Here is a 24,016-nt window from a genome sequence, read left to right on the forward strand (position 1 = left end):
AGAGATAGACCGATATATTGGGCCGATATTTGCGTTTTTTACTTGTATCGGCATTGGCCGATACGTTCGTGCGTTCACCGGTCAATTAGCCCATTTGTTTGCTATCCAACTGTTAATATGTTTTGTTTGTTTTGTTAATAAATGTTTCTTTTTTTTGTTTAAATTGAGACTTGTGTAACATTTGTTATCATTGTGTCATTTTTATCATGTAAATGGAGGGAGAAAAGGCAATATCGGCTTCAAGAATCGGCCCCCAAAAAAAAACAGCAGCACATATCGGGGATCGGTTAAGACTGATGTCAAAACAATCGGTATCGGCATTAAAAAACCCGTATCGGTCGACCACTATTACTGAGCATCCAAACTGTACATGTAATCAAGCCAAATGATCAGGAAAAAAAGGGTTCACATTCACATGATGTAACTGATATAATCCTTCTGATGGAACTGGGAACTGTAATCACACAGGAAGTCACGCAAACCAGTGTAGATCAGTATTAATAATATGCTTAGCAACTCACCATGATTATGGATTAACATGTGAAAACCCTTAGAAACGGTAATGATTCATTGTTTGTTTAGAAGGTCAGGAGGAGAGATATGGTGCAGTGTTACCTTTTAAAGCGAGCTAAAAGTGAACCATACTTGAAAGCTGGCATTTATTGCAGGTCAGAGACTCCAAACAGTACAGCTAGACGCCAACAAAACTCACTTTAAAATGTTCCTGGCTTTTGGTAGCCTCTGCTTCTTCATTTCCTGCCATCTCGCTACACTTGGCTCACTAACAAAAAAAGCCAGAAAATACATAAAAGTACTAAAAGTGTTTACAGTGGCCCAGACAGTTTGGGCTGAAATGTCTACAAAGCCTTGTCCAGGACTGAAACTCAACTTATTCTCAACAATAAAGATAAACAGGCCGAAAACTGAAAGTATCCACCATTCTTTAATATTGCTACCAAAGGCATTGAGCTGCTCGAATTTCCAAACAAGATGCTCTGAATTTGACCATGCACTCTGGAACAAATTAACAAACGACCACAGTGCACTTTAGGAAAACCTCTAAAAGACTTTGTCTCCTTTCATTCATTATTATGTTGTGCCGTTTCATGTGTGAATGCATCACATTCAGAATTCGGAGGGTGAAGAGGTTTGAGGACTTTTGATTTTTGAAGAAAACACTGATGATGTTAGCAGGGCTAATTAATGTTCACCCTTTTATTTAACCTCACGAATGCTGTCATGGTCAAATCAGAGAATATTTCAAACACGAATGCAGGCATTTAACAACTCTGCCACACAATCATGGTTTTTCAAGAATGTATTTCAACATCGAACCCCCTTTGTTTGATGTGAATAACACTGACAACTCAGTATGAGTCTGACCATAAAATATATCGTCTTTGTACAGTTTTTAATTAACTGCATGTCAAAAAGGATTCGAAAAAATATAGCATTCTGGTTTATTTACATTTTAGAAAATGTCCCAGCTTTGGAATCAGACTGTACTGCAAACTGTGGTGACAAAATAAATACATTAATGGTCTACACAATATTTTGTGGCCCCCACCTTGATATGAAAGTTTAATGTGAGTTTTATATGAATGGCACTTTACCGTGTTGTGTGTGGAAGGTCCCTTTAATGACTTTTTTTGGTAATTTTGTCTTTTTTAATAATTTTGTGTCTTTTTTAAAATAAGTTTGTCTTTTTTTGGTCATTTTGTGTCTTTTTGGGGTAATTTTGTGTCTTTTTTTAATCATTTTGTGTCTTTTTTGGTCATTTTGTGTCTTTTTTTGGTCATTTTGACACTGCCTCCAGTGGCCCCCAGATAATTTGAGTTTGAGACCCCTGGTCTACACATTACATCTTTCCAACAGCACCCTGCCAACACAGCACCCTGGTGTTCACAAACCCTAATGCACCCCTCCACCTCAGCTAGAACAACTTATTAAAGTGATAGTAATACTAACAAGAATAGTGCTATATCACTGGTGGTCCTTTAAGTTCACATCAATGATAATAAGATCTGAGTTCCTCTAAGACACTTTGACACCAGGTAATCAATAGCCCCAAGGCTGCAGCACTGATTGAATGTGCTGAGGTGCTTATTTAACCACAAGTCACTGGTTTGAATCCATCCTGAAGTTTTTGTTCCAAGTTACTCACTTCCCCTTGCTCGCACTTTCTGTCACTGTGCATTGTGTACTAATGATAAAGTTTAAATGACTTTAAAGGGGGGAAAAAAATCAATACCACTTCAAGCAAGAATAACATCTTGTACCATCTAAGAAGCTGCCAGCACTGACCTCCATTTTGATAACGTGTCGACTTATTGTACAGCTACTGAATCATAAATTTCTTCCTGCTAACGTCGCAGGCCGGAGGAGAGAATTGACCCGCACCTGTGTTAGATTGGTTTGTTGAGAAGGGGGATGGGTGCAGGGAGGTGACAGCTGATGAGGTCAAATGTCTAGAAATGAGCTCTGTCTGTGTGTGTGTGTGTGACGAGGTAATTGCATTTGTGCAGGCGTGTGTGAGATGGATGATGTTACCGCTCACACTAGTGTCATAAGGTGAGCTTTTGGACTTCTGCTACATTTGGCAAGTACCACATATTTTTTTTACATTTGTTCTGGGTGACTTTCGAAGACAAACAGTAGATAATAAGTGTAGCTGAAGTGTAAATTAATTGCCGAATCCATTTTTTATAAGTTGATATATGCAGATTATCATGGAACAATGTGCAAAAAGAATTGAAATTGTCTGAGTTGATCACAGTTGGTGAATTTAAATCGATTCTAAAAGGATAAAGAAAGAATTTCCCTTGGTCGGTGTGACTGCTCCGTACGAGTGTCGCCTTGAGGCTCTTTCACTGATGTTGTATTTGTATTTAATTGTTTATGTTAACTGTGTTTAAATGTTGTAACTTGTCACTTTTTATGCTGCTTTCTTGGCCAGGTCTCTCTTGGAAAAGAGATTTTTTTAATCTCAACGAGATTTTTTACCTGGTAAAATAAAGGATATAAATAAATAAATAAATAAATAAAAAAAATATAGAAGGACGGAGTCTACAAATTAATCTAAAGTCTGAGATGGCGTCTGTATCAAAAAAACAAGGATATATACATATATATATATATAATAAATAAAAGTAACCAATAGGGTCTGCATTTGTTTTGTCTTTCACTTTCCTGAAGAGGACAAACACGTTGGAAGTGATTTTTCTGGCTCTTTACTCCCTCTACCATCTGCCATAATGAGAAAGGGAGAACAGAGTTTTGCAGTTTGGTGCCAGAAAGCAATTCGGCACATTTCCCACCAAACCTGAACACTGACCTGCAATGTCATACGCAGCACAGAGGTTGACAGAGGCAGCCATTATTTTTAGCCAGCGACAGTTTGGCAATAGACCGCTCACAGTAATTACGTTAATGTCTAAAATTAATGTGGTTATGGCTTATTTTAAGACTCTATGACACAAGCAAATACATAAAAGCTTTTACATTGTAGCTATTTAGATGATTCTATTATCTAAAGCGCTGCAGAGTGAGGCTGCTCCGGCCAAGGATGTGAGCTCTTGCCAGGTTTTTTGTTACTCTGGTTCTGGATATACTTGAGACCAGAGTAGTGTTGGGATATTGGATGAATATATTAGCTATCAGCGACTGAATGAGTCCATCACCACTTGAGTTGTTGGGGCTTTTTTGTGGGCGCTTTCTGCCTCAAAGACCAAGTGAGAGCCACTGCTCAGTGGTGGGGCAACAAAGATAAGAGCAGACATGGTTTATTCTATACACAAATTTGACACCAAGTGGTTCTGGGCTTTCAGAACTGCTCAGTATACCTCTACTAGAAAGGTAGAACAATACCCAGCTGTGGTACAACAAGCTAAAATGGTACAATACCAAGATTTATTATTATCAGTACATTTAGAATGACAGTGGGCTAATGACAGAGCCGTGGGGTATCTCACATGGGATGTGTCGATGTGGCAGGTGTAGTCAAATGCTAAAATACAGGTCCCGAGGTTTAGTTAGTGCTAGAGGTCGACAGATATATCGGCCAGCTGATATATCGGGCCGATATTTGCGGTTTTTACTTGTATCGGCATTGGCCGATACGTGCGTGTTAATCACTTCAGTATTGGTGAATACTCATAATATTCTATACACAAATCTGACACCGCTGTGGTTCTGGTTCAGTGCCTTTCAGTGCTGCATGGTATACCTATACTAAAAAGGAATAACAATACCCAGCTGTTAAAAATGGTACAATACCAAGTTTTATTTGTATCGGTACCTTAATATGTGTTTTAATATGAGCCGTGGGCTATTTCCCATGGATTGTGTCGATGTACGCCAACTTTGTGGCAGTTGCAGTCAAAAGATAAATTGCAGGTCCCGAGGTTTAGTTAGAAGGATGGACTCAACAAATGAAACTGGAAAAAGAGGTTAAAGCAGGTCATAAACTGCCCACTGGCTGCAAAGTCCTGCTCCGAGTTGGTGTCTAAATCAGTATAACTTGGTTTAAAAAACAAGGAAAATACCAATGTGATGCCGATTAAACTCCAATGAACTGATAAAATGACTCATTTATATACTCAATAATTCACCATTGTTTATGAATATGTCCAAGTATCTCTGATGTATTAGGGTTTTTTGCCATGGTATCACTTCAGTATTGGTATCCAGATATTTAGGAATCCTACCAAAGTCATAACTTTAGTATCATGGCAAAATTGGTGAAAAGAAAGAATAACAGATAGGTAAGTCAGATTGCGGAGGATCAGCAGCTCATACAAAAGAGCTTCTAGACATGGGCTCCAATTCCCAGACAATTTCACTGTCTGAAATAAAAAACTTCCTAAAAGTGTCCAAGTTCATTTCCTGTTGCAGTGTTTGCTGATGCAGTGTTTGCTGCGTGGAAATAAACTTGGACCCAAGCTGTTTCCAAGCAAGGCAATTCCAATGAAATAGCCTATAAAAGGGGCTCCACTTACCTCTGAGTGTTTCAACAAATGCTGGTGAGTTTATTACCTAAACCTACAGAGTTCAATGGGTATTATGTTTTTGCCCCGGTCTGTCTGAGTCTATGTTGCCAGAGAAATCTCAAAAAGCTATAAATGAATTTGCACCAAGCTGTGTGGAGAGATGAAACCGCTAATTTTCAAAGGAAATTCAGCATTTAGTGGGCATATATTGACAGGATTGGCTGTTGGTGGATTGTGGTGGTACACACGAGATTAGATCTAGTTCAAAGAAGCAACTGTGGGATTGACTGTACACATTTAGTGTACTGAACTGTGGTGTGTACTGGATACTTAAACTCATGTGGTTCAGTATATAGTGGCCACACTGAAAGCACCAAAGCTCCAGGAAGTACATTTTAATATAGAGATGAATAATCAGGGCAACAAACTCAGCCCTCAATAGTTGGTGACCGCTTTTGCATATCTGCCATGAACAGTCAAATGTTTCTTATTCAATGTAGTACTATGAAAGGCAATACAAACACTCGACCCTGCACTGTAACTCATAGGTTCACATGCAATAATTGTCTCTATATGTGGTGCTAACTGTGGCCTTGGTGCACCACCACTACCATTTAGTTTTGTATGAAAATGCAGCACAGCTCTGAGTTTCTAACATACCTGGAGCAAAATGCACACGACACAAACTGGAGAAACTAACAGCCCATTGTATATTATAATAAACACCACCAGCGTTAATGTAGCCTATGTATGCACTAAGAATGAAACTCTGTCTCTGTGACCTCTTTCAATCTCCCACCCAACAAATACCCCATTACAAAAACTAAAACTAATAAAAACTAAACTAAACTCAAGCATTTCAAAAAAATGAATACGCAACTAAAACTAGCAAACTCACTCTAAAAACTCATTAAAACTAAATGAATTAGAAAACTTCACAACAAAATTAAAACTGAAACTAATGAAAAATCTATTATAACCTTGCAAGGGAATTCACGATTACAATGAGGGCCCTCACAAAGATAGAAGTACAAGAGTGTGTGTGTGTGTGTGTGTGTGTGTGTGTGTGTGTGTGTGTGTGTGTGTGTGTGTGTTCTTGTACTTCCTACATAGTGAGGACCACAACACATTTTTATCCAACAGAGTAAGGACATTTTTGCAAAGTGAGGACATTTTGGCCGGTCCTCACATCTTTAAAGGCTTTTTTGAGATTTCAGACTTTGTTTTAAGGGTTAAAGGTTACATGATGATGATAATTAACTGAAACTGTATTGTGTGGTTACAAAACTAACTAAAATTATAGTGAACATGTCCTTCGTTTTCGTCTTTGTCAACTTTTTTCATACATAATGAAGATGGATAAGACAAAGGAAATAAAGGCAAAATTTACTGTGACCTCTTTTAATCTCCCACCCAACAAATACCCCATTACAGAAAACTAAAACTAATAAAAACTAAACTAAAACTAAAGCATTTAAAAAATTAAAAAAACTAAACTAAAACTAGCAAACTCACTCTACAAACTCATTAAAACTAACTGGATTTTTTAAAACAAAAATTCTCAACAAAATTAAGACTGAAACTAATGAAAAATCCAAAACTATTATAACCTTGCAAGGGAATTCACTATTACAATGAGGGTCCTCACAAAGATAGAAGTACAAAAGTGCAAGAAAACAGGCTACATTCAATTATTCCAAGGGACATACATGACACGGTGTATTGTCCATCTTACAAAGGATACTTGCCCTAATAAAGATTGACAACCTCTGTTCTATAGACTACAAACTGCCAGGTTTGGAACAGGTTCCAGCTCTACAACAGCTGATGTGTCCAGTAACAACTATTCATCTGTGTGAAAACTTAACATCTACAAAGAAAATACTGAAAACATTAGTACATAATACTGCCCAATTTGTAGATGAAACGTAAATACAACAGCTCTTTCCTTTCCACACTGTTAAAATGTCCTGTTGTTTTTACAGAAAAAACTGGCAGCTGAGGTTACCAGAATATTTCTGTTAAAAATACAGTACATATGTCAACATCTTTACAGAACAACTTTTAAATTTTACATCCTAAAACTGTAGTAATTTTTTTTTTAAATACCGTCCTTTACTGCTAATTTAACAGAATGCCGCTGCTTTTATACTAATTATTTATGCAAAATTGACATGCAGATTTTGCTTATTGTACACTGAATACCAGTAAAATGTACAAGTTGTTATGTGAAGTTGTTTACAATTGTACTGTATTTTTTGCAGAATTATTCTGGTAACCACAGCTGCCATTTTTTTCTGTAAAAGCAACAGATTTTTTTTACAGTGCACTTAAATCAAAAGAAAAAAAAAGTAAAATATATGCATGATAGAGGATAAATTCAGGAGACCTCACACTTAAGCCCTATCTAATCTGGTACCATTTATTCTTTGCTTGATTACTAAAGAAAGACAACTTTAAGGGAGTATCTTTCCAAAAGTTGGCATTAAAATGACTACCGGATGAAGCTAAAAACAGACCGAGCAAGCTCCAAACACAGAGGACCAACTGCTGTCAAACTGACTTGGTGAAAGCATTACATTTGCCCCTCAAATGCCCTCAAATTCCAGCAACAATTTAGAATCTCGTACCACAAAGACGAGACAACAACCTGAGCCAGGCCTTGGAGAAGTGAAAGATGTGAACACGGCTGTGCTTCCAGAATACTCCACGGTGTCACCCACTCAGCTCTACAGTTCATAAACAAAGATTACAGCTCAGAGTGGAGGAGTGGTGCATGACAGCTTTCCATCACTGGAGCAGCCAGGATGCTAACGGTCTGTGCTGCTGCTGCTGCTGCTGGTGTGCATGCTAACTCTGATCTGACGTCCAAAAAATAAGTTACTTTTGGCTCCGGCTGTGCGGCCGTGACAGAATCAATTAGCTCAGCTCGGACTTCCTTGAAGCATTGAGCAGGTAGTGGAGTGAGGCATCATGGTGCTGATCAAAGTGAAAGGTTTTCTTGAGAGGGAGGGAGGGAGGGGTGGATAGAGGGGGAGAAAGTGGTTTGCCTGGAGACATCGGCCCACCTAGAGATCACCACTACAACTCTTGTGAAGCAGGTTAGGAGCTGCACGTTGTCCAAAGACCCACATGTGTCGTGCACACACACACACATACATACATAGAGAACAGCAGCTTGCTGTGTTAGCTCCAGTAGCATCTGTGTATAAATGATATGCTTCCACCTTCCAGCGAAAGAAGACAGAGGAGCCTGACGCTTCTGGAAAACGATGCAACTCTGGCGAAAGCATCCATCTTCTGACATGCTCACTTACACACACTCAAACATGCACAAAGACACTTAAACAGCATCCAACCAGCACACCATTAACACTGAAGAGGGCTGAAACGCACAGACAGGGGATGGTTGCATGTACACACGCCGACACACACGGTGAGGCTGAGAGTGAGAGAATGCGAGGCGGGCGCTAAGCTCAGCGTGACCAGCTAGCTTGTAGTGCCGACCCTGCGTGCTAAAATGGTAGATCCCAGATTTCTCCCCATGCAATCTGCCACCAGCAACCATGGAGGCAAAACAGGAAGAAGAGAGGAGAGCAGGGATGCAGGAATAGAGGAAACCTGGCAATTTCCTTTTCCTGCTTTCCCCTCTGATAAAACACGTGCATAAACAGAAAAAAGACAGATAAACACAGACAAACAGAGAGAGGAGGCGGGAGGATGTTGGTGGTACTTACATGAGGACTCTGTGCCGAACATGGCTGGGCCGGGAGCTGTGATGGAGAGAGAGGAGGAGGAGGAGGAGGAGGAGAAGGAGGAAAGAGAGGAGAGAGAAAGGGGAGGGTGAGAGAGCGAGAGAGAGAGAGGGAGGGGGGAGGTTGATGAGCAGGCAGCTACACAGCGGGGGTCATCAAAGCAACACAATGCTTCAGCCAGCCGGCCGTCGCTGCCTCCCAGACGGCCAGATGCCCCGACTCCGCTATCCGTCGCGGCTTTAAAAGCCCTCCTTCACACACACACGTACTCAGTTAGTCCGGCCGCGGAAAAGCAGGAGGCCTTGTTGAGGATTAAATCAATAAAATGTGAAATAAAAACGAGCAGAAATCCTTCACGGCCGAGGCAAACGGTGGCCAAATCCAGACACGGAGACGTGGTTTTTGCTGCTAGCTATTGCATCTCTGCTCTTTTTCTGCAGTCTATATCCTTCTTCTCATCCTCTCCTCTCCGTCACTCTCTCACTTCTCATTCCACTGTAGTATTAACTAATGGAGAGAGAGAGAGAGAGCAGAGAGCAGAGAGAGAGAGAGAGAGAGAGAGAGAGAGGCTTTCCCGGGGAGAAGGGAGAGAGAGAAGGGGGGGTAAAAAACTAAAAAATCTGGTGAAGAGCTGCTGCCGCTGCTGCTGCAGCCGCTGTAAGACAATAGCTATGCAAACAGAGAGTGACGTCAGAGTGGAGGGGGAGAGACGGAGAGAGCTGTAAAAAGACTGAGTGACTACTGCTACCAGATGGAGAGAGAGAGGGAGAGGGAGAGGGAGGGAGAAGGGGAAAGATACAAGGAGAAAGGGGAGGGGGAAAGTAGAGAGAAGGAGAGATGGAAGGGCAGCAGCAAGAAGGTGAATAAAGGAAGATGGAGGGCAATAAAAGGGGAAAGATGTGGACGAGGAGGAGAGATGGCACAGGAAAAGAAAGAGAGGGAATGAATGAAAAAGAGAAAGAGCAAGATGGAGAATAAGTGGGATGGATAAAGAGATAGAGGGGGGGAGGAGGGCAGCTGGAGAAAAAGAGTGGGAAGCAGGCCAATCAAAATGGTTTGTCTACTTTGGAGCTAAAAAAAAACCCTGAGATACAACGGGACACACACACACACACACACACACACACACACACACACACACACACACACACACACACACACAGTGCAAGGGGGGGAGGGGGGGGGGCTGCAGTCTGTCAGTTGGACAAATTGAAAAGAGTATGAAGCAGAGCACTGGAGACCGCTGTGTGTTTACCTGCTGTTAACACAACACACACAAACACACCTGGCCATCGGGGAGCCAAGCAACAAATTTTCTGTTGTAATCACAACATCATCAATCAAACCCGCATAAACATAACCTGTATAACCCTTTATAGAAATATTAAAATATTAAAATAATCTAATCACACACGTAATCTTGGTCCACAGTCTTTCTTGCTCTTCTGTGTAAATTTTTTTTATTTTCATTCAATGCATTACTTTAATACATGTATGCGATAGGGCTGGGCGATATGGACCAAAAGTCATATCCCGATATATTTAGGATGAATATCGATGTACGATATATATTCCAATATTTTTATTGCAAAGTGAGAGCAAATGTTCAGTCAAAGTCAGAGCCAAATATGACATGTCACAAGTATTTTTATTGAAAATGTTTATTTAAGTGAACATAAATACTGTATAACAGGAGTACGTTTTGTTTTTGTTTTTAAATCAAAGCTCCATAAAGTGCACATTTAAATAAAAAAACATTTAAATAAAAAAATGTATCTTAAATAAAAATAGCCTATGAAATAAAATAGGTCAATCTTTTTCTGTAATAAATATATTTGTAAAAGAAAATAATTAAGAATATTACAAAAGAACTAAATATGACAAACCCTAGTAAGGGCAGCATTTGTATATACAAATAATATATATAAGAAAGATTTTTTTTTTAAACTATATATAACGATAACGATATATTTTTTATATCGACATATCGCCCAGCCGTAGGATGTGACCATTACCTCAAGCATGAATTAACTTATGGATTTGACTCATTATTTGTATGACCCATCTCAACCAGGAGCAAATCCAAATACACAAGCATAAATAATGAGGAAAGGCATTTCAGACCAGCTAATTAAAGTTAAAGTAGAATCAAAGAAATGTAATGTGTATGGAAGTAAATTGTTAAATACATATACATATTTTTGCCAATTTGCTAATAAGCTGCATTGTAATAAATTCAAAGTGAGCAAGCATGAAGGCATCAACAGGAAGAAAAAGGAAATATAATAATAAACCAACACGTCATTCACCTCAAGGTTGTTGTTTTTTGTTTCATGAATCTGCAGATTATTTTTTCCATTTTTCACTCAGGCTGAAAAAGCTTAGATAATAATGAAAACAATTTCTCAGAGGCCACTGAAATCTTTTGCTTGTTTTTCTTCTGACTAGCAGTCTAAAAATCATAAAATATTAAATTTACTGAGAAGTATGACTAAGACAAACAGCAAATCATCCCGTTTGAGAAGCTGGGACCAGATAATGTTTGGCAATTTTGCTTGCAAAACAATGACCAGAAGGAGTAATAATCAAAATAGTTGCAGATTAAATTTGTCAGTCAATTAATGCAAAAACTGACTAATCACTAGGGCTGTCAAAAGTATCGATACTAAAACGGTGTATCCGGATACGATACTCATTTTCAAAAGTATCGATACCTAGCCAAGGAATGAATATTTAAGTTAAGTTATTGTTATTTTTCTTTATCAAGCTTGCCTAATATTGTGCACAGCATACAACCTCAAAATATTGTTCTAATTGTTATCGTTTATTGCACTACCTCAGACCTGAAGCTTGTTATCATAGTTGCAGTTTTTTTGCACAACTGTTTTTTATTATAAATATTTAACTTGTGGTTCTGTTCATTTTTACATGTTGCATTTTTCTTTCTAAAAATATTTCTGTTAAATTTTGGGGTCTTTGTTTTTATCCTTGTGGTATCGAAAATGGTATCGAGTATCAAATATTTTCCTGAGTATCAGTATCGAGTTGAACATTTTAGTATTGTGACAAAACTACTAATCACTGCAGCTCTAATGCTGTACACAAATCACAGTATGCAGCATGTTTTCTGTCTGTTTTCATGTCATCTGAATCCTGTGGAAAGCTCTAAAGTGATTCAGGTATTTTCTGCCTTTTTCAAAATGCATGGACGCCCTGGTGCTGCAAGTGATAAGCCTCATTATTGATTCATACTGTAAAACTTTCATGAAGACTAGAGTTCAGTGTAGTAAAGTGCACACATAACTGTGCAGCAGTGGTGAGCTCTGAGCAGATGAATGGCTACAGTGGTGAGTACAACAGCCTGCTAACCTAAATAGATGGGAGGTCAGCCAGACGTCCTTGTGGCCCCCACCGTGAAAGGGCTGAAGCTAGCTAGCATGTGGATTAGCTCGGCTGCTAAATAGAGGAGCGTGTACCGAAGGAGGCCTGGAGTCTTTTGTGTCTCATACCCAGTCACCCTCCTCCTCCTCCTCCTCCTCCTCCTCCTCCTCTCCCAACGTCTTTGTCCTTCAGGCACAGGCAGGAGACCCTTCCCCACTACTGCTGCACTGCAAAAAATCATCATCTTGCAAAATCTTTCACCTATCTAATAGGGCTGGGTATTGTGGCCAATTTCCTAAATCGATTCAATTTCGATTCATAAGGTGCTGAATCGATTAATCACAATTCGATTCAATTCGACAAATCTTTGCAAACAAAAGTTGCGATGGATTCTGTTATTTTTATGGCCCGCAGAGAATCGGCGGACCATGTTAGTGATTCCCTCAGTTTCTTTTGAACTGCAAAAAAGCCAACTTGTATTTTTTGGCCTAAAACAGTGATTTAAGTTGGTAAAACTTGGGAATATAAATTATTGATATTTAGGGTATTAATGTAAGTTAGCACAACAAAGCAAGCCAATTGTATGCTTAAAAACAAGTTGGTGAGTCGTTGTTACTTATATCTTTAAGTTGGGGTTCAAAACAAGGGACAATAGTTCTGCTAACTCTTTCCGACTTTCCAAGCCAACTTTCCGAGTTGGCACTGCACTTGAAGTCTCATTGTGGCTGTGCTGTGCTGCAGTGATTAGCGAAAAGCTAGCGGCTAACTGATGCTAGCAGCTAACTGCTAACTGAAAATTGTGGTCGCAACATTAGCTGACATTTCATAGCGGCGTTAAAATCGTGCCAATTCAGCACATTGCAGAAATAAGGATTAAATTTGTTATTACAATGTAAAATTATAAGTTAGTAAACTTACAGTTGAGTTGATCTGAATTCAGAGTTGAGCAAACTCAAAAACAAAACTTAAAATATTTAGTGTAATTGTCAAACTTAAAATTTTATCAAAGTTTGTTGCCTTGAAATTTTGAGTTCACCCAACTTTTGTTGTTGGAAGCTAATGTTAGCGTAGCGTGACTCCTTGTCAAGTGGTTTCTGAGGTTTGTAGTATTCCTACAGTAACTGAGCTATGCTTGGCAGATCTTGCTAACCCTTTGCTTTTATCCTCTGTCGTTTTAAATCCGAAATGGTCCCAGACGTCAGACTTAAGTTGGGACGGTTTGTTTATCTTGCATGCTTGTGCGCTTGAATGAATGTTAACTGGACGTAAACGCGCCACTCCTGCATCACGGACGAGACTACTGGGTTTCATGGGGGAAAATCGATCTCATGCCCAATGAATCGATATGGCAAAATTTAAATAAAATCAATCCAAATTCGATTGAATCAAATTTTTTCCCCAGCCCTACTATCTAGACTGCAGATGTCCCTATCCAAGTCCTTTAATATTGATTAGCTGCCTCAAATGTTGACTAAATATGTATCCAAAACACAGGAATAAAAGATGTGCTCTACTTAATCTGACACACTAGATTTGCCGCTTCACTCGATCCAAATGCTGATGGTCCTGGTTCAAAAATTTTAAATTCATAAACCTAAATCATTGATGGGATATGAATGCAAGATTAACTGGGAGAATGGGACTCCTGGAGTTGCTCAGCTAGACAGAAGTATCACTGTTGGACAACTTGCTGTGGTACATTGATGTTAAAAAATGTCAAAAAAGATCTCTGGGGAGGACAGACACCAGCTTTTTGGACACACTTTAACCCTCTGGAGTCCATCTATTTATTGAAAATACACGTTTTATTTACAGTAATAACTTTATTTATATATGATATGTAGACAAGCTGAGAAAGCCAGTTAAAGTTCAATAATAGGAGCTTTCACAGTGTGCCATTTATGTTTCTAGACCATTTTTAAAATGTGAATTTTCTTTCTACAATGTAAACTATTACTATTTTTAATTTACATGCAAATAGACTGTTTTGTAGTTTTATTTTATTTATTTTTTTCCTGCTGTTTTTGTGTGTATTAATGGTAAAAAAAATAGTACATTTCCATAGAAACCTGTGTCTTTTGTTTGTATTTTGGGTTCCTGGCAGCTTTATACTTTGTTATTTAAAATAAAATGAAAAATCTGACTGATATCCAAGTTTGTGTGGAGAAAAAGGAGCCATGCATGTGATGTAAGGACAGACTGAAAGATGCTAAACAGAGACAGAAACGAATGCATAGGAAGTTGACAAATTTGAACCAAAATCTCCTGGACTTCAGAGGGTTAACCAAAAAGCAAACAGGTTTTATTTTGGCCCGCCATCAAATTACTCACAGAATTAGCATTACTTATTGACAGCTGATAGTTTGTGCTGCCGGCGATGTTTGTCATTTCATTCAACTGGTTAGAGCGACCATCTGTGCAGGGTTGAAGTGAGACGCTGCTGGCTGAATGTTTTGTACACACTCTGAAAGTGAATTAAAAGTAAGTGTAATCATCTCATCTAGCTGGCAGGTTTAAGGATTCCGAGGCTGATCAAGAGATGTTAAGATAAATGCTCTTTGCGGCGCTCTGCCTCCATCCTCACTGAAGACGTCTCCCGGGGTCGTGTTAATTACACGAGGGGGACTTCTCTCTAACCCTCTGCTGAGAGGTGAGAAGGAGGCGAGCTGGGATCTGCCATCTGTAATCTCTCTCAGAGACATCTCCTCTCACATCAGCTTTTCACAATTTGTGCCCATGAATAGCATCACAGGCAGGAGTAATTTCTCCCAATTACAATAAAATGTCCTAATCAGGTCTTACTTTGGCTTCAACACTGATCCTTTGATATTAGGTATCTGGCAATACCATGTACAGTCTGATAGTCTGGACCAGGGGTCTCAAACGCAAATTACCTGGGGGCTGCTGGACGCAGTATCAAAATGACCCAAAAAAAAGACACTAAATGAAGGGAAAAAACGAAATTACTTAAAAAAGACACAAAATGACCAAAAAAAAGGACACAAAATGACTAAAAAGACACAAAATGACAGAAAAAACACTAAATTACTTTAAAAATAAACAAAATGACCAAAATAAGACACAAAATCATTAAAAAAGACACACAATTATTAAAAAAAAGACAGAAAAATTACAAAAAGAGACACAAAATTACCAAAAAAAGTAATTAAAGGGACCTTCCACACACAACACGGTAAAGTGCATTTCATATAAAACTCAAATTAAACTTTCATATCAAGGTGGGGGCCACAAAATATCGCCACGAGGGCCACAATTGGCCGGCGGGCCGCGAGTTTGAGACCAGTGGTCTAGACTAAATGAACAATCTTTGGCAAAGTACATACACTGCTTTGCAGCAAGCACCCCAACGTAACAACAAATAAAGGTTTATTTTGGTCTGCCATCAAGTCATTCACAGAATAAACATTAGCTAAAATTTTCACTCACATTTGGAGCAAATTCTTGCCGTGTCGAGCACGGCCGTCATTAACCCATTTAAGGCGGGAAAGCATTATCGCATTTCTACCATTAAAACCGGGGGCGCTGTTGCGTTATTCTACCATTAAAGCCGGGAAAGCAGATACGTTGTTTTGTAGTTTTTGTAGTTTTTTCCACCTATTTTCGGTCTCTTGGCCAATGAAATGCATCAGAATACATGTGGGAGTGTCGAAATGCAGCATGGGACTTTTCCAGAACTGAAATCATGGTGAAGACGACTATAGTGGAGCGAGCTCAGATATAACAGCTATAAGCTCTCAAATACTTTTGAATTTCATTTCTATCTGCAACAGAGGCTGAAAAATTGATTATTTAGTAGGAAGCGTTGACACTTCTGTTGAAATTTAGGGGATTATTTTAAAATCGCCAATAAGTTTTCCAGGCATTTTTTCCCAGGCATTTTAGGTCTAAATGGGTTAAGAAAAGCGTAAGTAGAGCAAAGAAATCATCAGAATTTGATTGGCTTTATTTTAGCTGATAAAATCCGTTACATTACATCAGATTGGCTCTAAAACTTCCTTAGGATCAGCCTGAGACAAACCTTCTCCCGATGGTTTCAGCGAGATAAAAACTGAAAATTCCACTAAAATGTGTTGTATGTACTGCCTGTTGTTGAACATGTGGTTAAACACATGCAGCAACAACCTGTGCTCCTAACTGTTCAAACCACTTAATTCAATTCATAAACTTGAAGCCTGAACAAGCGCCCACGCTGCACCACATTTTGATAGAAGTCCTTTTCTACCCTAAACTAATTTCGTAACTGAATAAACTAATTGGACATCTGGCAGCACAGAGTGTGCTTCCCAACCAGTATTCAGAGGTTTGAAAATGGAAGAACACCAGAAGTTTCCTGCATCGGTAGCTTTGTTTCCATTTAAGTCAAAGCAATTTGAAGCGAAATTTTGAAATGTTGTGTTAAAGGAAATGCAAATTAGGGACTTTTCAACTGGTTTACAGCGAATAAACAAAGCTGCCTTAATGTTACAGCAGTGTGTTGTATTGCTTTAGGCTAATCCGTCAGTAAACAGTAGAAGAATTAGCAAAAAAACAACACAAAAAAAAGAGGTTGCTATTCAGACAACTTTGGCCACCCACGAGAGAAAATGGAGAAAAAGACGCCAACACAGAAAAAAGATGCTTCTTCTTCTTTGGTTTTTGGTAGAAACAGCTGATTGGGCATGTGAGTAAAATGTTCTCTACGTCAGAACTTATTCAGAAAAAGTGTTTCGATCTCCCATTTAGCACATTAACCATTTTTCAAAAAAGCTTTTAGCTGAAAATCTTTAGTGCATTTTTAATTTTGAGGAACTGCCTGACTTCTGGTTTCTGGTATAGTATTTGTTTTAAATTTGCTTTTCTGCTTGCTGTGGTTTTTTGCTTCATCTCTTTTTCTTCTTTAACATATAGCATATAGCTCCTGTAGCGATTACAGTTGGCTCTTAAAGTTCTGTACTTACTTGACTCCTGTGGTCTAAGTCTAGAACCTTCAGGTTTAATGCACTTATTGTAAGTCGCTTTGGACAAAAGCCTCAGCTAAATTACATGTAATGTAATGTAATTGTGAGATCCATCATGAAATGCTGGACATGAAAGTGGACATTGGACTCTGATATTATATTGTGTATACTCTGTTTTGACATATCATAGTTTGTGTCTAGTTTTTATTTATTTGCCTTTCATTATTGTCTTTATTATTATTTGTGTATGTATGTTATTTGTTACTCTGAAAATTGACAATAAAAAATATTTAATTTAATAAAAATATTTTGAAAAAAAAAAAAAAGACACAAAATGAAGGGGAAAAACACTTAATTACTTAAAAAAGACACAAAATGACCAAAAAAAGACACAAAATGACTGAAAAAACACTAAATTACTTAAAAAAAAAACACAAAACGAGACAAAGTGACCAAAAAATACACAGAATTACCAAAAAAAGACACAAAATCAAGGGAAAAAAACTTAATTACTTAAAAAAGACACAAAATGACCAAACAAAAAACACAAAATGACTTTAAAAAAAAGACACAAAATGACAGAAAAAAAACTAAATTACTTAAAAAAGACACAAAATGACCAAAAAAGACACAAAATTACTTTAAAAAAAAAAGGCACAAAATTATTTTAAAAAGACACAAAAAGACACAAAATGACCCAAAAAGACAAAATTACAAAAAAAGACACAAAATTACTTAAAAAAAGACACAAAATGACTGAAAAAAACACTAAAAAAAAGCACGAATTGTGAGATCCATCATGAAATGCTAGAGAAAGAAGAGAAGAAAGAGTGAAGACACTGCGAGCGAAGAGCCTCTCGCTGTCAGCTGCAGCCTCTTTCTCTTCAGCTGAGCGTGTTTGAGTCACACATGACCCGTAGTTACACACTCTGGCAGCGGGCCACGCTCTCACTGCCACGCTCATAATTAGGATGCAAACCCATTGCCATAACAGCGCTGAAGCCCAGGTGAATAGGGCTGCTAATTGAGTCAGACACTGAGTAATGGAACAATGCAGCCGCTCAATGACTGCTTTACTTAAAACACTTCTCTTCACCCTCTCTCTACAGTGGAAACTGCATTCATGAGCCATTTATTCCTGAACAAAGCACACCTCACCCCGCCCCCGCTTCCATCACTAAGTACCACCCCGAAAAAGCATCTCCTCCCGGTTGCTAGGCAACTGAAAATAAGCGTGAGAGGAGTGTGGCCATCCTTCAGCGAGAGGAGAGGAGAGGAAAAAAGGAGAAGGATGTAAAAAAATAAAATAAAATAGAGGAGGAGGGCAGAAGGAAAATGGACAGTCTATTAGAGAAGGCCAAGATGAGATACTTGATGTTGGTACAAGTGTGTCGATAAAGAGGTGAGGAGAGGAGCACGCCATGAAAGAGGAGCGTCACAAAGAGAAAAGCTGCTCCATGCTCACATTTAGTTACACTGGGATAAGTTATTCTGTAGTCATTTAATTTTACTTAATATATTTGACAAAATGTATTAAATATAAATGCGTCCTTGATTTTGAGGCAGTTGTTTAAGTAACTTTAATATAAAGATGTTTGAGAAAGAATCTACTTATTTTGATCACATATTATTAGGTATCTGGCAATACCATGACCAGTCTGATAGTCTAGACCAGGGGTCTAAAACACTAATTATCTTGGGGCTGCTGGAGGCAGTATCAAAATGACCAAAAAAGCCACAAAATGAAGGAGAAAAAAAACAAAATGACAAAAAAAGACACAAAATGACCAAAAAAAGACACAACATGACTAAAAAAGACACAAAATGACAGAAAAAAAACTAAATTACTTAAAAAAGACACAGAATGACTAAAAAGACACATAATGACTAAAAAAAAGACACAAAATGACCAAAAAAGCCATAAAATGAAGGAGAAAAAAAAACAAAATGACAAAAAAAGACACAAAATGACCAAAAAAAGACACAACATGACTAAAAAAGACACAAAATGACAGAAAAAAACTAAATTACTTAAAAAAGACACAGAATGACTAAAAAAAAGACACAAAATGACCAAAAAAGACACAAAATGACTGAAAAATATCATATTAGTATATATAAGTATAATATAGTATAACATATAGTATAGTACATATAGTATAACTATTATATCAGAATATGTTCACATTTTTCTTTTGAACGTCTATGGTTAATGCTGTCAGTCGTTGTAACAAGTCAAAGACAGGATGAGCTGTACACTGTAAAAAAAAAAGATAAACAATAACTACTGAATAGAATTGAGGCAACAGATTGCAGGCAATATTATTAATTAAATCTAACTACGTTACAAGTTGAGTTATTAACAACTTAACAGGAAGTGCCTGTCAATTAAAAACGGACTAATTCTATTGTGTTGGATTCATTCAAAATTCTCTTGATTTAGAATTACATACACATAAAGATTATATTTAATATGATCAAAATAAGTAGATTCCATCTCAAACATTTTTATATTAAAGTTACTTAAAGAATATTTTTTTATATTAAAGTTACTTAAAAAACACTTTTGTGTCTTTTTTAAAATAATTGTGTGTCTTTTTTAATAATTTTGTGTCTTTTTTGGGTAATTTTATATCTTTTTTTAAATAATTTTGTGTCTTTTTTGGGTAATTTTATATCTTTTTTTAAATAATTTTGTGTCTTTTTTGGGTAATTCTGTGTCTTTTTTAATGATTTTGTGTCTTTTTTGGGTAATTTTTTATCTTTTTAAATCATTTTGTGTCTTTTTTGGGTAATTCTGTGTCTTTTTTTAATAATTTTTGTGTCTCTTTTGGTAATTCTGTGTCCTTTTTGGTCATTTTGTGTCTTTTTTTGGTGATGATTTCAGTTCTGGAAAAGTCCCATGATGCATTGTGACACTCCCACATGTATTCTGATGCATGTCATTGGCCAAGAGACCAAAAATAGGTGGAAAAAAACTACAAATACTACAGAACGACTGGCTTAAATGGGTTAACACAATGTTTGTGTTGGAGCTGACAAGCCACCCGGCCAGGAGAACGTCTGCTGGTGGTCAGATTTAACATTTAACCGCTGGTCATTTCCTGATCTGATGAGAATGAATTCAGAGCACTCAAAGCCAGTGTGAAAAATGGATTGTGCCCAACCACATCCAGCATGTAGACAACAGCAGGGACTGGCAGTCTTTTGATAAGCAGACAATCATCCTCCCCCCCAGTTTGCCTTTCAGAGGAACCAGACTCCACCACAAAAGGAAGGTCGGCGAGGCTTTGATTACCTCCGCTGGGTCACAATTCAGACGCAGCAGCAGCAGCAGCATTCAGCTAACTGGGTCAGCAGCGCTGTGACTGTCACTGCTGACACCAACTGGTCAAAACAGGGAAGTGTGTTTCTCCAGCCACCCAGAGATGCCATTACTAGCCCACTGATGCATGAGCAGCCAAGGAAATCACATTAAGAAAGGTCGACTGGTCTGATACAGAGACATTTTAATGTCAAACAATAAACTAAACCTCCAAATCGCATCAAATCTACCTCTTATAACGGAGACTGAAGACTTAATTTCCTTTGTAAAAATGTGCTCCAACAGTAATACAGTTGCATTATGATGGAGCTAACAAAACGTTTCCCTGCACCGTCGATAAACGGCTCCAAGGAGAAACCACTGGAGTGAATGCACAAAGAAATAAAACTTGATAAGAGGCCGGGGCAGCGGGCTGTCGCTTCTCCTTCAGCAGCTCCTCACCATGGAACTAGGGTTGTCAACGTTACTAAAATTTTGAACTTGATACCGATAATCAGGAAAATGATATATACTATTAACAAGAAAAATGCAACATGTTAAAATTAACAGAACCACAGGTTAAATATTTATAATAAAAAACAGTTAAGAAACTGCAACTATGATAACAAGCTTCAGGTCTGAGGTTGTGCAATAAATAAATAAATACAGTAAACAATAACAATTAGAACAATATTTTGAGGTTGTATGCTGTGCACGGGGGGCATCGATACTCTTGAAAATGATTATCGTATCCGGATACAACGTTTAAGTATCGATACTTTTGACAACCCTACATGGAACTAATCTGAATAGGTCCAGACCAAGGTTATCATAGTTTTGGATGTTTCATTAGTTTTAGTTTTAATTTCGTTGTGAATTTTTGTTTTCAAATTCAGTTAGTTTTAGTGAGTTTGCTAGCTTAAGTTTAGTTTTAAGTTTTTGAAAATGCTTAGTTTTAGTTTAGTTTTTATTAGTTTTACTTTTTTTGTAATGGGCTATGTGTTGGGTGTGAGATTCAAAGAGGTCATAATACATTTTGCCTTTATTTCCTCTATTTATCCATCTCAGCCCCAATAAGGTTATTAACTCTTACAGTTCCTGGTGTTTTGAGGTTGGAGTGTCGACATCCATGTCTCAGTAAACATATTTACCATGTGTTCCTGCATGTTCACTAACCAGCAGCTATTAAGTTGGAGCAAAATAAATACATTTCATATCAACCAAAAAGGATTAAGCAGTGTTTCCCTACATGTATTCTGCGGCAGTGTACCATAGAATACATAAAACTGTGATTTGTAATAATGGTTGAATTGAAGACTTTCACTTACAACATCCAAAGTTTACAGAACTTGGTGACTGGCGACACTTTTACCATAATAACTAAACGGTTTGCACTATCAGAAAAATTCCAATGTTTTCTGAAAGCTGAGAACTCTTTACAGCCGATATGGTGTCATTGCGGTAATTTCACTCTCGCTTCTCCTGGAAGCCCACAAACAGGAATACACACACTCAGCGGTGGAGAAACAGAAACACTTGATTATGTATGAAAGAAGTTGACAAAGATGAAAACGAAGGACATTTTCACTATAATTTTAGTTAGTTTTAGTTAGTTTTGTAACCACACAATACAGTTTTCAGTTAGTTATCGTTTTTAAAAAAAAATCTTGTTTTTATTTCAGTTAACGGAAATGTTTTTTCAATTCTAGTTTTCGTTATTTCGTTAGTTTTCCTTAACTACGATGCAGGAAGGATACATTTGCTAAGCACATGTTCAGCTTTTCTAGCCCTGTTAGTGTCCTGTCTTCTACTCACAGTTAAGGTAGTAAGAGCTGAACTAAATGTGTTGACAGGAAAGAGTAATGGCTCCTCCCGTAACTTTTGGCACAGCCACAGTTTGTGTTGTCACCTCTTGGTAAAGAGGGTTAACCACCAGTGGCAGTGAACATAATGGCTTTCGGACCAAATTCAACAGCCTCTGATAACATGCCAGTTTCAACTCTCCGTACACCTCTCAAACTCTCTAGTGCATCACTCTCAGCATTAAATGAGTCAAAATCACTTCTCTCTTCCTGCTGCGATACTTTCTCATACAATACCACCCTTGAATTAACTATCAGGAGAAGCATCCATTATATTGACTTCATCTTGTATCGAAAAAAGAGCAAATAATTTGTCTGTGGTCAGTTACTGCTGTGCTGCATTTTGTGATTCTAAAAACAAAAAATCATCCTTTCCTCTTCCCATCCGTCCCAATATAAACAATATAATGTACTAAGAAGAGCAACCACCTTTTAGCCAAAAGACTGGACCAGTATACAGTCATGGAAAAAATGATTAGACCACCCTTTTTCAGTTTATTGTTCATTTTAAGGCCTGGTACATTTGCTTGGACGAATATAATGATAACAGCAAAAATAGCTCATAAGAGTTTAATTTTAGAGCTGATATCTAGACATTTTCCATGGTTTTTCTTGATAATGATTTTGGTTATTATCAAGAAAACCATGGAAAATGTCTAGATATCAGCTCTAAAATTAAGCTCTTATGAGCTATTTAACCTAAATGGGTTAAAAAAAAAAAAAAAAAGACACAAAATTACCAAAAAAAAGACACAGAATTTCCAAAAAAAGACAAAATTATTTTAAAAAAGACAAAAAATTACCCCAAAAAAGGCACAGAATTACCAAAAAAGACACAAAATTATTTAAAAAAAGACACAGAATTACCAAAAAAGACACAAAATTATTAAAAAGACACAAACTTACCAAAAAAAAAACATAAAATTACAAAAAAGAACACAGAATTGCTAAAAAAAAGACATAAAATTACTAAAAAAAAATTAAGATTTTAGGGGGCTATTTCAAAAAACGCCCATAGGTTTTACAGGCATTTTTTCCAGGCATTTTAGGCCTAAATGTGTTAAAATGAACAAGAAATTGAAGAAAAAGGGTGGTCTAATAATTTTTTCCATGACTATATATGACTGTAGCATTGCCCAGGTGAAGCTGCATAGGCCTGAGGGAATGCCAACCACTCTGGTCTAGAAGTGTGGTAGAATTTCCATACACATCCACACAAAATTACATTCTCTAAAAAAAAAAACTTTCCAATGCCCCACATTGTGGCTACAGGTCTATATTTGAAAGAGAACTGAAACAGTACACCAGCAGCAATCAAAAAGTGTAAACCACCAGCTACAGCATGTGAAAGATGTAATTCAATGCTTTCATAAATCTTCATTTCTCCATATTGTGATCATAAATGTAACAAAACGTAGCTGATAGGAGATTCAGGAAGCCTGCGTCAGGTATTAGATAGGATAATTTTGTAGTTTGTATGAATTCAAATATGTGCATGCAGTCAACTACAGGGAAACTTAAATGCATTTAAATACAAGCCATCGGACAGGTCATTCATCAAACTGTCTCCGTATGCAAAGCAGAAAGTCAGGGTGAGGAACGGAGGCTGTTAAAATAACAAGCATCCGGCTGTGGCTGTTAGCCCCGTCTGATTAATCTCCTCCACATTGTACAGAGTTTATTTTTCTATTTGTTAATGGCTCCGGCACCTTAAGTCACCGTTCTGCTGTGGTGGGATGACAGAGGTTATGCCTTCATTATTCAGCCA

The 24,016-nt window shown here is 37.6% G+C and overlaps 1 protein-coding gene across 3 annotated transcripts in view; it reads right to left on the reverse strand.

Moving 5' to 3' along the window:
- The window catches only part of LOC131972874 (suppressor of tumorigenicity 7 protein homolog), a 97,302-nt gene that overhangs the window by 59,394 nt on the left and 13,892 nt on the right, over window positions 1-24,016 (reverse strand). For 2 of the 3 annotated variants that reach the window (XM_059334648.1, XM_059334646.1), the window contains exon 2: window positions 8,726-8,761. The exons of the other annotated variant lie outside the window; for it this stretch is intronic. In XM_059334648.1, coding sequence (XP_059190631.1) covers window positions 8,726-8,747 — 22 coding nt within the window. In that variant the 5' untranslated portion in view covers window positions 8,748-8,761. The remainder of the gene's footprint in view (window positions 1-8,725; window positions 8,762-24,016) is intronic. 3 annotated transcript variants of the gene reach the window in all.

The sequence above is a fragment of the Centropristis striata genome, chromosome 6 (genome assembly GCF_030273125.1).
Source record: "Centropristis striata isolate RG_2023a ecotype Rhode Island chromosome 6, C.striata_1.0, whole genome shotgun sequence".
Taxonomy (NCBI): domain Eukaryota; kingdom Metazoa; phylum Chordata; class Actinopteri; order Perciformes; family Serranidae; genus Centropristis; species Centropristis striata.